Below are 12,851 nucleotides of genomic sequence, written 5' to 3' on the forward strand. Positions count from 1 at the left end.
ACAAATATAGAGGAAAGGCTCTACCTTTGCACATATACACCTCTGTATTATTAAATTTTAGCCTTTGCTGAGGATGTTGCCCAAGATATAGAATTACACTGTGAAGAAGCTCATGATCTGTGTCTGATATGGGTAAAACAAAAGAGATACAATGAGCACAGCTTTGGAAAATCCAAGTAATAATGCAATGTCATTTCAGGGCATCCACCAAAGTGAGGAGGACTAAATGAAAAATCAGAATGAGAGACTGATTATCCAGACAGAGTAGGCAGTAACATGTTTGTTTGTTCCATGGTAAACCACCACCAGTTTTCAGTCATTTGAAATCATCTTTTCTAGTCTGGATTTGACAAGGGTGACTGAACTCAAAACAGGACTAACTGCACTGATGGAGTCACATGGATCTATCTCAAAAAGGGATTTGCCCAGGATGCAACATCCATCATAGTCTGGAGGTGGAACAAGAAGGAATGTAATTTGTCACTGTGGCAGCAAAATAAAACTTGTGTATCTGTATTAAGCTGTCTGGGTAAGTTAGTGGCCAGTCTAGTGGTGAAGGTTGACACATCAGATCTTTTGCATGACAGATGAGGAATTTTCACAGCTGAGAGAGAAAACAGTCTGTTATGAAGGTTTTCACATTTATAAACTAAAACAGGTTCTGCAATGCAGGCTTTAATGCAGGCACTCCCTAGGGAAAAATCCTGCTACAGAAAAAAGGTTACGCAATAAAGGTTCTTCAAGGGGCAACACATGAGTGTTTGAGCTTTCTTTGACAGAAAACAGAAGAAAAGGCATAGGGTTTTTTTGCAGTTTTCCAAAATATTCTCAGAAAATAACTCACACAGCTTCTGTTCAAAATTGGGACTATAATAAATACCCGGATTTATGAAAAATAGGCATGGCATCTGACATCATCACTTAGAAACCTATCCAAGCAGCTGGAGAATATTATTGCAACCACATATTTTGGTTGTAAAACTTCATATAAAAATAATATCTGCGTAGCAGGAAAGTATTCTCTTTTTCATGAACAATAGTTTATGCTCTATATGCTGTCTGTAAAGGAAGAATATAAATGGACTCTCCACGACCTACATCTAGAACCAGTTTTTACAAATAACACTTTTCTGTACCATGTCTTAGTAATCTGTCCAGTATCCACTAAGAAATATCAATAAATCTCCTTGGAGGCGCAAAGGGTCAAAATCAAGCTTTAATCTAAAGAATAATGCTGAAGCTGCAATAACAGAGATACCATAACAGTGTAAAAATTTCTATGAACCAGACCTTTTGTTAAAAATAGAAAAATATATATCACATAGGGAAGCTGCTATCAATGTATGTTAGCACATCTGTGTCAAACTAATAAAAACCTCATCATATGAAAATCCAAGGTATCAGATGTCCCTGTAGGAAGAAGACAGAATAGTGCAGGGCTCTTGTTTAATTTCAAGTGATGGGCAATGCTGAAGACACAGATGTCCTTTGCACAGTTTCAAATTTAGCAGTGACTTATCTTGCCCAATATATACAAAAGGTAGAACAGAAACACTGACCTTTGCAAAATTTTTCATGCTTTGTTTTTAGTTTTGAGACTTTTTTTGTAGGGGAAGTTTTTTTGGTTTTTGGATTTAGTTTTCAAGGCATAACGTGCAAGGAAAGCTCAACAGGTGGCCTGAAATTTTGTGCAAATTTTTGCTCAACTTGGGCTACAATGGATGATGTCACTAAATCTTAAAACAATTGTAGCAAGCAATCATGCCATGCCTATGTCCCTTAAAAAAAAAAAAAAAAAAGCTCTGAGAAAAACAAGAATGAGCCAGGAATTCAATAGAAAATTATTATAACTGTTATCAACTGAGCCACCTAGCTCCTTTCTGTGCAAATATCGCATCTCCAAGCACCATGCCTAGTAGAAATGCTGAAGAACAAATAAACAAATATAAAGAGGGTGTTTAAACAAAGGGTCTAGTAGGGTAGCAGATTTAAGAAGCTATTTCCTGGTGCCCACAGCAATTAAAAAAATCAGACATTAACTAGATGATGAGAACCAAAACCATTTCACAGTTTTAACTGGCTAAAGATCACAGAGATGTTTCTGCTCTGTGGAAGGGAAGATTGTGTGATAAAAAGACAAATGTAGGAACATATCATCCCAGTGGAACTGCAGTTATCATCACAATATATGACTGATAACCTTACCTATGTGGGGCAACATCTATGAAACATAGTATTTATTTATAGCAAGGAAATTAACTATATTTCTTAACTCTATGAACATATCAGTGAACATCTGATGCAAAAATATTCAGCTATCAGGACTGAGCCATCACTCACTTAAGCCTAGAGAAGAGCATTTTTTGGTGAACACATCATTTTTTGCCAGTTTAGCAACTTTAGTTCTTACTCAGTTCTCAGTTCCATTAATTACTTCTCCATGTGAATATTCTCACAGCGCAAAATGCATGCAGTAACTTTCTAGAAAAAAAACAAAACACTACTTCTTTCAAGAGGAACGTTATCCCTTGATAACAGAAACTGTCCCTAAAGCTTTGGTGCAACCTGGAAAAAGGTTAAACCAGTCATAATTCAAAGAATTATTATTAAAAAACCCTTGCTTTAACTGGGGCAGATACAAGGACTGTTTTGAGCATTTAGAACAGAACCCTCACTAGCTCCAGAGACATGAAGCACACTCATACACAAAGACATTTTTCTGTCTTTTATCCAACAGCAGCAGCAGCAGAGTATGGTTTAAAAAGGAGAGAGAGGGACTTTTCATATAGGCAGATAGTGACAGGACAGGGTGCAATGGTTTTAAACTCAAAGAGGACAAGTTTAGATTTGATGTTAGAAACTTTCCTGTGAGGGTGGTGAGGCACAGGCTGCCCAGAGAAGCTGTGAATGCCCCATCCCTGGATGTGTCCAAGGTCAGATTGCACAGGACTTGGAGCAACTTGGGATAGTGGCAAGTGTCCCTGCCCATGGCAGGGGGTTGGAAGAAGATGAGCTTTGAGATCCCTTCAAAATCAAACCATTTTGATTCCATGATTCTTAGACAACAGCACTGCTGCTATAATAAAATTATATTTTATTACCTAAATCAGGTAGGAGAAGGGGGTTATCTTTAGCAAATCTTGAAAAAGGAGGGGTGGTTTGTTGTTTTTGTTGGGTTTTGGTGGGTTTTTTTTCTTCAGTTCTGCATTGAGCCAAGGAAGATGAAAAGAAAGGAATTAAAGACTTCAGAACTGAAAGAAAGATGTGAAACCAATTCACTTCTCAGGCCAGGCCTTCCCCTGATTGCTAGGAAATAGATTTGGTTTTCCTCGTTTGAAATACCGTTCTTCAAACACTCTGTACAGTAGCATCTTCCATGTAAAGAGTAATTTTTGAAACACCTGACCTAGCAGAAAACAGCCACATCCTCTGAGTTTCCTTTAACTGCACCTGACATCCTTCCAGGTGTCAGAACTGTGCATAAGACATGAATCTCCAGCAGAATGCAGGCAGACAGAGAAATGAGTAAAAGCTAGTTCTGTTCAGCTAATTTGTAACCATGATGGAACTGAAAAGCCCTTGGTGTGCACTCCAGTGTCTTTGCTTTCCTTTCATGATGCAGTATTCTGCTGGGACATCTCTGGAGGTTGGTTTCATCATGAAAATCCAGTCTGTTGTGCATGAACAACTCTTACAAAGCCAGAGCTGTTTTTTTGCTGACAGTTTCATCTATTGAGCAGTGAGCAGTGTCTCTGTGAGCATCTGAGACTAACAAGCTGCTCCTCAGAGCAAAATATATTTATTTAATCTCCTCTGTGGCAAGAGATGGGACGGAAGCTGTGAGTTGTAAATAGCAATTTCACTATAATCATGGTATTACCAACTATCAGGGATATACCTGTGTGCACTTGTTGACCTTTAGAAATTAGTTCCTTGAGCGGCCCAGAAATTTGATTTCTAGTTATTTTCACAGATGAGACAGTGAATCTGTTGGAAACAATGGACCAGTTCCAAACTGGGTGGCTGAGTGACTTCTTTCCACCTCCACGACTCAGAGGTGTGGGAGTTCTCTAGGCAGAACATTCCAGCTGTCCAAAGGAATCTCTCCAGGCAGCTCCTGCTCTGACTGGAACTTGAAAAGTGTTACTTGCCACTGTCCATGGATAGTGTGGCCTTTTAAGTGATGCTTCTTGCTGCAGCATTGATCTGCTGATACACAGAAAAAAAGCTGCAAGCAGCCAGTAGAAGCTGCTGCTTCAGAGGCAAAAATAGGTACCTTGGATGATTGTTTGGGCACAGACAATATTAATTTTCATCCCCTCTTTGGATCTGAGCTTGGAAGCCTGCCAGAAGAGTAGCATCTTTGTATAAACAGATTAGTCATCACATAAATAAAAGCAAAGGCAATTAGCATCAGTTACATTTTCATTGCCTCAGAACAGCTGCTGTCCATACTGGGGCACTTCCAACCTAATAAATTGCACAGTCTTTTGTAATTAATGCTTGGGAAAGCAATTATGCAGCAGCAATGCTTACTGCTGCCCAAGTTTGACACAAAGAATCTTTTTAGAAAGACCATGAGGATGAGGAAATATCCATAGAATACAGTAAATATTCAGTTTGTGATGATCCACTGTTGAATTCTCTCCACATATCACCCAACTCTGTTGAAAAGAGAGGCACCTTTCAAAGTTTATTTTCTTTGTGGAAGTTTTAGAACTATTGGACAGCTATAGCTGCAGTTCCCAGCTTGTATTTTCCCCTTCCATTGTTAACAGCTATAACATCATGAGTTTTTAGGAGTTTTTGATTGTTTCATTTGGGGGAAAAAAAGAAACTGAACAAAGCAAGTATTTTGACCTTTCCATGTATTCAGGCAGAGGTTTTAAACTGTGGGTTACCAGCAAATCTTGCAAGGAAAAAGCAAAACTTGATCACAAGAAGTCAGAGAAGGTACTCCCCCGTTCCTAAAGCTGTGCACAGTAAAAATACTGCCAGTGAAATACACATGTTCATCCTTAAACTGGTGCAAAAATCAGGGCATCCCAATCCAGCTGTATGTTGAAGCTCCACATCTTTTTCTACTTCAAGTGTCTGCTTAACTTTTGGAGTTCTGGAAGCTCCTGCAGATATTCCCAGAAAGAAATCCTGGGCAAAGAATTACATACCTACAGGTTCCACCAAGCTGAAGGTCAGCCTTCTTTCACAATAATGGCTATCAAACCCCACCAGTTTGTTGCCAGCTGAAAGGAAATACTTCACCTTGATAATGCTGTGTTTCCTTGGGATTCATCTTTACAGCAGATTACTTAGCAAATTATGGCAATACTGGATATGCTGGATAATTGAATAATCTCTTGGCATGTTCCTGCAGGTGCTTGATTGGATTTACCTTAATCTTCCGAAGCATAATTATGACAATCCTAATGGGACATGTGAATTGAAAATCAGAAATAAACAGGATCCTTTCACTTTATGAGAAAAGAGGCTTTGGGGATGAGGCCATGGGGCTTGGTTTTTAGGGCAAACATAAGAGTAAGTTTGAAAGTTCTCTACATTATAATGCTATAACAACAGATGGAATACTGAAATCTAAATTAGGATAGCTGGCTGTAGGGAAGCCCCTTTAGCTGACTACTCACAGACATCTTTCTTGAAAGCCCTCTCCGGCCACAGTGCAAAGCAGAAATTAAAGGAGTTTGAGGGCAGCTGAAGATCTGCAAAAGAAAGGTACACAGATACTATTAAATCTCTTTGAAAAAAATCTCTGATGAAAAGTAATTTCTCCCCTTTCTAAAAATAACTAATCCTCAGTGAAAAGAGTAAACCAGTTTTCACATGCTGCTGAAATAATGTATTTAAATGATTGAATTTGAATTGAGATGTTAAAAATGTGAACGAGACCAAACCTAAAATCATTCATAGTTTCAGTTCATTCCTTAAAGCAACCCTTTGTAAAATGACCTCTTCAGTAGTAACTCCTCAGAGTTTTGAGGCACAATATGCACAGTGATGTGGCACCTACCCCAGGACTAACCATCTTGGTTATGCAGATTCTAACTGGATTTCAGATTGATGTTGTTCATCCAGGAAATCACAGCTCTTTCACTTTCCAAAAACACCTAACAGACTGTTTGCACTGGCATGAGCAAAGCTTCGGCAATAGCAAGTTTGAAGCAAAGGTTGTAGAAGATGAATTCTGCATTCTCAACAGATACTTCAGTGGAAAGCAGATGATGCTATACTCATTCAGTCAGAAGAGCCCTGTATGATACCTGTACAGTCAAAAGACAACCTTGTATCTACAACCTCACACATTCTTTTTTTATGAAGTCTTTTTAATTAATCGTCTCTAGGGATTATTTTCTTTGCCCAGTTTTACAACCTGCATAGTATGGACATGGCAGGTCAAATAAAGCAGATTACTTGTGTGTCACCATAAACCAGGTTTGTGACACAGTCTGACTTGAAAAGTCTAACTTAAAAAAACTCAACTCAAAATTACCACAGGGCACGATTCCCCTTCCTTCAGTTTTACGTGGAGGATTGCTAATGTAGAACCACAGCTGAAGAACAAAGACCAGTCCTAGTTGCCTTTGGCAGTGAAAATGGGTGAAAACACTCTTTTCCTCCAGCTGCTCCTTTTTTCTTTTTTCTTTTTTTTTTTTTTTTTTTTTTTGGTGTGCTGAGGTCACAAATCTCTCTACTCTGCCAGTATAACCTTTTCCAAGGCTGTGCTGAAGTGGCCCCAAGGAAAGAAGTGTATCTTGTTTAAGCCTTTTGCTTCATATTACACCTCAGGCCCACTGGGACCTGCATCACCGTGAGGGGAGGGAGGAGATGATGAAGGGCAGCTTGTGACTGGTGAAGGAAATTGTTCTCTAACTGGTCCAGGCCATGATTGCCTAAACCTGACTTAGCTGCGTGCAGCCAAGGCTTTCCCCCCAGACATACCACTGCAGTTAGGAGAAGGGCTGGCTGTGCATGAATAACAAAATGGCACAAAGAATCTGCTTTACGTAAGAGGCTGCAGCAGGTTTGTAGGTTTGGAGCAGATCAGGACCCCTCACTGCCTTTCCCCTCTCTTTCATTGTCATGCTTACTGAGCTCCAGACCATCCACTCAACAGAACCAATACGGGATCTAGGAACTGGTGATATTCTCTGTTGTTTCTGTCTCTTCTCTGCCTTTCTTTCTCTCTTCTCTCGCTCTGCCTGTGCAAAGCACAGCTGTCCTGTTCTGCTTCCTACTCAGTACCAAAGTTTGCTGTGGGAGTGGGGAGCTTGTGGCCATGTGATGTGGTTTGTGAGGCAGCACCTTTGAGAATTTTGTAGTGGGAGATGGGAACTAATCAAGCGTACTTTAAAAACTTAGCGCTTGTTAGCCAACACTTTTGAGCAGCATATTGTAAGATTTAAGAGCTTGCTGAGCAAAACTTTTTGAGTCCAAAGACTGGACTGGTTGCAGGAGATAAGAGATCTGTACAAGGAAGTACAAGAGCTCTCTGACACCTCTCTGGTGTCTTTACTAAGCCTGACAAGAATTTGCAACATACATCACTACCCATTCCGCTAGGTTGTAACAATCACTCCAAAGCCAAACTCCACAGAACAGCCTAGAAAGTGACATCCCAAACCACAACCCACTACACAGATTGCTTCAATCACTCCATCAGGTGAAATGCCAGTCCCTTTATATCTCAAATGCAGAGAGTACACCTTCCTAGACCTTTCAGAAACACGGAAGGGTTGATTCTGAAAAGTGACTGAGAAATAACTTTGTTCCCATTTCCTTGGAAAAAATGAAAGAAAATTGCCAATATTTGAAAATGAAGTTGTCCACTGTTCATCCTACTGGTAGAATTTTCCTCATAGAGTTAAAACAGTTGCTTCTCTTTGCCTATTATTTTAAAATATTTTTGAAAAAGAAAAAGAAAAATAGTTGCTTCTCTTCTTCACTTCTACTATAAATTATAAAAAAGTAGTATTTTAAAAAATATTTTTCCTGTTTCCTGAAAAGGTGGTGTTCTTACCCACTATTACAAGGTACTCTCACTTCTAAAATTGCCTCACTTTTAAAGAGAACAACAAAATAGATCCCTCTGTTGTTAAAAGTCTGGGTCCCCATTAGATTTATGGTTCACATTTATCACTATTTTATCAATTTCTTTTTGAAACAAGTCCTTTTTATTCTGCTCTCCTGGGGTAGTGTATGTACCCAACATATAATCTCAGTAAATTCCCCAAAATTGTGAAACTCCAGCATTTGTATTAATAGAAATGAAAATATATTATAAAAAATGAAAGAAGAAAAAATGAAAATATATTATAAAATATTTTTCCAAGATGTAATAGTGGTTGGAGCAAAAGCTACTACTTTCTCCTTCAATAACAATATCAATAATATTATCCATAACAATAAACCCATACTGAAACAATTTCATTTGATTGGGACATAGAAATAAAATTATGATTCAGGATCAAGTTTGCACTAGACCTTGCTTGTCTCCAAGAAAATTTACTCTCTGCAGGTTGCCCTGTTCAACATCAAGCAGAACAGAGAAAGCAGAGCAGAGCAGAGCTGAAGTGCCAGTGGCTGGGCAGAGACAGACACTGGAGGCAGACTGACAGCATGGTCCTGTGTCAAGAGCAGCTGTCCGTGCTGCCAGCTCTGCCTTTGGCATCTGCTGCCATGCAAGGAGAAAGCAGCATCCCAAGACTGTGTGAGGGAAAGAACAATTTATTTCCGTTTTCTTCAATAAAGACTTGAAAGAGCCCTGCTAGAGCTGACAGTGGGTTGGCCTCTTGCAGGGCTGGGGAGAGTCCTGGGGGCTGGGGACCCTTCTCTTAACGGGGTGCCAGGGTCCCCATGGCAATCGTGCCAGCCCAGAACAGGGGTGGAGGAGCTGAAACTGCTGCCCTGGGCAGGGGCATCTGCCACTGTCACCACCTCCTGCCCTGGCTCCTCCTGGGGCTGCTCCCACTCCATGGGGACAGGCGCAGCTGGGGTGTGGCTGACAGACCCGGGGAAAGCTGCCTCTGTTGTGCTGGCTTTCTCCTCCATGTCATAGCCTCTGGGGCCACTGGCAGGAATTCTGATCCAGGAACTGCTGGTCCAGGAGCTGCTGGAGCTGGAGCTGGAGCTGGAGCTGGAGCTGGAGCTGGAGCTGGAGCTGGAGCTGGAGCTGGAGCTGGAGCTGGGGCTGGAGCTGGGGCTGGAGCTGGGCCTGGGGCTGTAGCTGGAGTTGGAGCTGAAGCTGGCATTGGCCACAGGACCATTGATCTCGTCCCTGACAGCACCAGAGCGCAGCAGCCTCTGGGCCTCCTCACTGCACTGGCCCACAATGATGCTGATGACGCCATGCACCAGTGCTGCCGTGTGTTGCTCGAGGACAGGCTTCAGCAGTGGCACCAACACCTCTGCATTCAGCCCGTTGACACACAGGTCGTGCAGGATGGAGCTCTCTGCAGCCTCAACCAGCCACCACCAGCACCCAAATATCCCCTCCAGCCTCTGGCGCAGCCAGGGCCGCACGGGCTCCAGCAGCTGCGCGTGTCCACGGAAAAGTTCAGCCCACACCTCAGGCCGGAGGCCACCCAGGAGCTGCAGCTCTGGAGGAGCTGGAGGGGACACCACAGGGCCATGAGGGCTGTTCTCGTCCAGGCAGCCGGGAGCTCTCCCTGCCTGGCTGGTGGCTGCTGGCAGCTGCTCAGGGGCAGTGCTGGCTGTCTCCAGATACTCCTCTCCGTGCTCATAAAGCCTGACAGTCTCTATCGGTGTCCTGCAGAGTGGGCACGAGGGATTTCGCTGTGCCCACCGCAGGATGCAGCCCAGGCAGAACCGGTGGCGACAGGGCCCAGCAGAAGTCACATCCCTCAGAGAGTCCTGGCAGATGGGGCAGTTGCCATCTGTCTCCATGGCCATACTGGGGCTCTGCAGCACATTTGGGAGCAGCCCACGGTGCCTGGCTGCCCCAGCCCGGCAGGGCAGGGAAACAGGAGTGATGGCTCTGGGACTGGCAGTGAGATCTGCCAAGAACAGACCCCACCCAGCACCAGAGAAGCCTGGCTTGATCCTCTGGACTTTGCAGTCTTGCCCAGGAGCACTTCAGGCTGGAGGCAGACTGGTCCTGCCAATCTCTGAATGCAAGCAGTGAGAGGCACAATGGCACAATCCATCCCCCCGTGATGCCACAGTCGACTGCTCTGTGACATCAGCCTCCACCCCCAGTGACAGCACAAAAGGCATTTAGCCTCCTTGGAAGCCCAGGATAAGCAGTGAGGGACATGAGGTCACAATCCATCACTGCCTGATGTCACCATGTGCACTTCAGATTCCTCCACCCTGGGATGGCACAGCAGGCCCTCCATCCCTACAGCCACATGTTGACAGGAGAAAAAAGAAATACTCTTTCCTAGATTCAATTTCTACATTTGCATGTTGCTCTCCCTTGGCCACCTGCATCACATGTCTCAGCCTGTCTCTAATCCCTGCTCCTGACACTTTGCCGTGGTTTCTTGGGGCCTTTCCTGGTCTCTATTCACACAGCCTTTTGTCAGCCTCCCTGGGAGAGGCCATCACATCCAGGCATTTCAGGCCAGTCCCTGTACAAGGTTTTTCCCCTTCTGGTTTCCAAGTCAGAGCTTTTCCTCTCTGCAGCCCGACTGCATCAAGGGTGATGTGCACAAGGACACTTTGCACCTGTGTTTAGGGCTGTGGGACTGTTCTGCTTTTGCTTGCTCAGGAAAATGGGTCCCCTTAGTGCTGTCTAGGGGGGTTCCAAACCCAGGAAGGAATTCTCTCTGCCACTTGTTTTGCCAAGAGTTCTTTCATCAGCATAATGACAAGGCCAGGCCTCCATCCTGGGAGCACTCCTGAGGTGACAAGGACACACTCCAAAGGACAGCATGTGGGCCCCTGAGCAGAGGAAATCTGCAAATACACAAATGGTGCCCCACAGGTGCAGCTCCACTTTTCTCCTTGTGCCTCACATGGCTTTGCTGAGTTCTCTTCCCCTCCTGAATCCTGAAGAGTGGCAAGGGCACTGTGCCAGCAAGGTGCAGTCTGACACTTCATTGCTGACCAAAGAAAAGCCCCTCCATATTGTTCAAGCTACAGAGCAGTGGGAATAAATGAAAATGTGTCCTAATCAGTGCAGGGTCTTGTGGGCCTCACTGGGTTGCTGTGGGACAGCTCGTGGGAAATGACCAAGAAGGACAATTGAATGATGGCAGGAAGCCTGGCTGGGGGAGCAGATATGGTTTTTTCAAAAATTTGGGATGGTGCAGTTTAATGTCTCAATCCAAACTGTGAGGGGATTTTGCTGATTCCCAACTGGGATGGGCTGTTGACTCTCTGGAGGGGGAAGAGGCCATGCAGAGAGATCCAGAGAGATTGGAGCACTGCATTTCCAGTGGGAAGAGGTTCTGCTGCCATGGCCCTCAGCCTCAGGCTGTGCCTCACAGGACACGGGTGTCATGGTGGGGCATGAGGGGAAGGGCAAAGGCACCAGGAGGCTGAGGAAGCACCACCCAGAGACTGTGTGAGGGAAAAAAACCCAATTTATTTCTTTTTTCTTAAATACAGGGTTGAAAGCACATTGCTAGTCCTACTGGCGGGGGGTCCTCTTGCAGGGGCGGGGAGATTCTGGAGGCTCAGGCGCTCTTCTCTTCGGGGGACCCCGTGGTACCTGGGGTGAGCAGTGCCCAAATTGGGTAGGGCTAGCGGGCCTGGGGCTGGTGCTGTGGGCAGAGGGACCTGCCTCCTCCTGGGGCTGGTGCTGCTCTGGAGACATGAGGACAATTGGCGGGTGGCTGTGACCCCTGGTAGGGGTGGCCTCCATGTTGGCAGCTTCATCTTCCTCTTCCACGGAGACTTCAGGAGTGCTGGATAGAGTCCATGTCCAAGAGCTGGAGGAGCTGGAGCTGGGGCGGTTGGGAGGGGGAGAGCTGGGGCTGTTGGGAGTAGGGGAGCTGGGGCGGTTGGGGTGTGGGGAGCTGCTGGGGCTGGAGAAGTGGGAGAAGCTGGGGAAACTGGAGAAGATGGAGTTGGAACTGCTGGAGCTGCTGGAGCTGCTGCTTGCTGCTGAGCTGTCATCCTCATCTGCGGCAGCGTGGGAGCGCAGAAGCCTCTGGGCCTCCTCTCTGCACTGCCTCGCAATGATGTCGATGGTGCCCTGGATCAGTGGCATTGTCTGTTCCTGCAGGATGTCCTGCAGACGCCAAGTCATGATCCCCTCATCTGGCCCATACACACAGAGAGCATGCACGATGGCACTGTATGTGCTCCTTGCTCGCCACCACTGGTCCCTGTAGATGTCCTCCATCCTCTGGTTCAGCCAAGTCCTCAGGGGTTCCAGAAGTTCCCGTTGTCGACGGAAAAGTTGTGCCCAGACTTCGGGCAGGACACCACCGACAGCTCGGGCTGGTGTCTCCTGAGTAGAAGAGGGATGGGGTGGCACAGGGGGATGGGGACTGTTCCTGTCCTGGCCGCCTGGAGCTCTCCCTGCCTGGCTGGTGGCCACTGGCAGCTGCTCAGGGGCTGTGATGACTATCTCCAGATAGTCACCTGCGTCATCAGAAAACCTGACACTCTCTATTGCTCCTCTGCACAGTGGGCATGAGGGATTCGTCCTTGCCCACCGCAGGATGCAGCCCTGGCAGAAATGGTGGCCACAGGGCAGAGCAGAAGCCACATCGTCAAAAGTGTCCTGGCAGATGGCACAGTTGCCACCTGTCTCTGTCGCCATATTTGGTCTCTGCAGCAGGTTGGGGAAGGTTGAGGATCAAGAACTGCTCTCCTTTGCTGGAGTCACACCCTGCAGGAGAGGGGAGGAAGGAGAAGGACACCCT

The 12,851-nt window shown here is 45.2% G+C and overlaps 2 protein-coding genes across 2 annotated transcripts; both read right to left on the reverse strand.

Moving 5' to 3' along the window:
* Window positions 1-8,475: 8,475 nt before the first annotated feature.
* Window positions 8,476-10,225, reverse strand: LOC146420232 (uncharacterized). The gene has a single exon (XM_085048509.1). It carries the CDS (start codon window positions 9,922-9,924, stop codon window positions 8,755-8,757), a length of 1,170 nt encoding a protein of 389 aa, XP_084904635.1. The 5' UTR covers window positions 9,925-10,225; the 3' UTR covers window positions 8,476-8,754.
* A 1,298-nt stretch (window positions 10,226-11,523) lies between these two features.
* LOC146420233 (uncharacterized) lies at window positions 11,524-12,842 on the reverse strand. The gene has a single exon (XM_085048510.1). It carries the CDS (start codon window positions 12,746-12,748, stop codon window positions 11,609-11,611), a length of 1,140 nt encoding a protein of 379 aa, XP_084904636.1. The 5' UTR covers window positions 12,749-12,842; the 3' UTR covers window positions 11,524-11,608.
* Window positions 12,843-12,851: the final 9 nt, after the last annotated feature.

The sequence above is a fragment of the Lichenostomus cassidix genome, unplaced genomic scaffold, assembly GCF_008360975.1.
Source record: "Lichenostomus cassidix isolate B80296 unplaced genomic scaffold, HeHo_3.0 HiC_scaffold_84, whole genome shotgun sequence".
Classification (NCBI taxonomy): Eukaryota; Metazoa; Chordata; class Aves; order Passeriformes; family Meliphagidae; genus Lichenostomus; species Lichenostomus cassidix.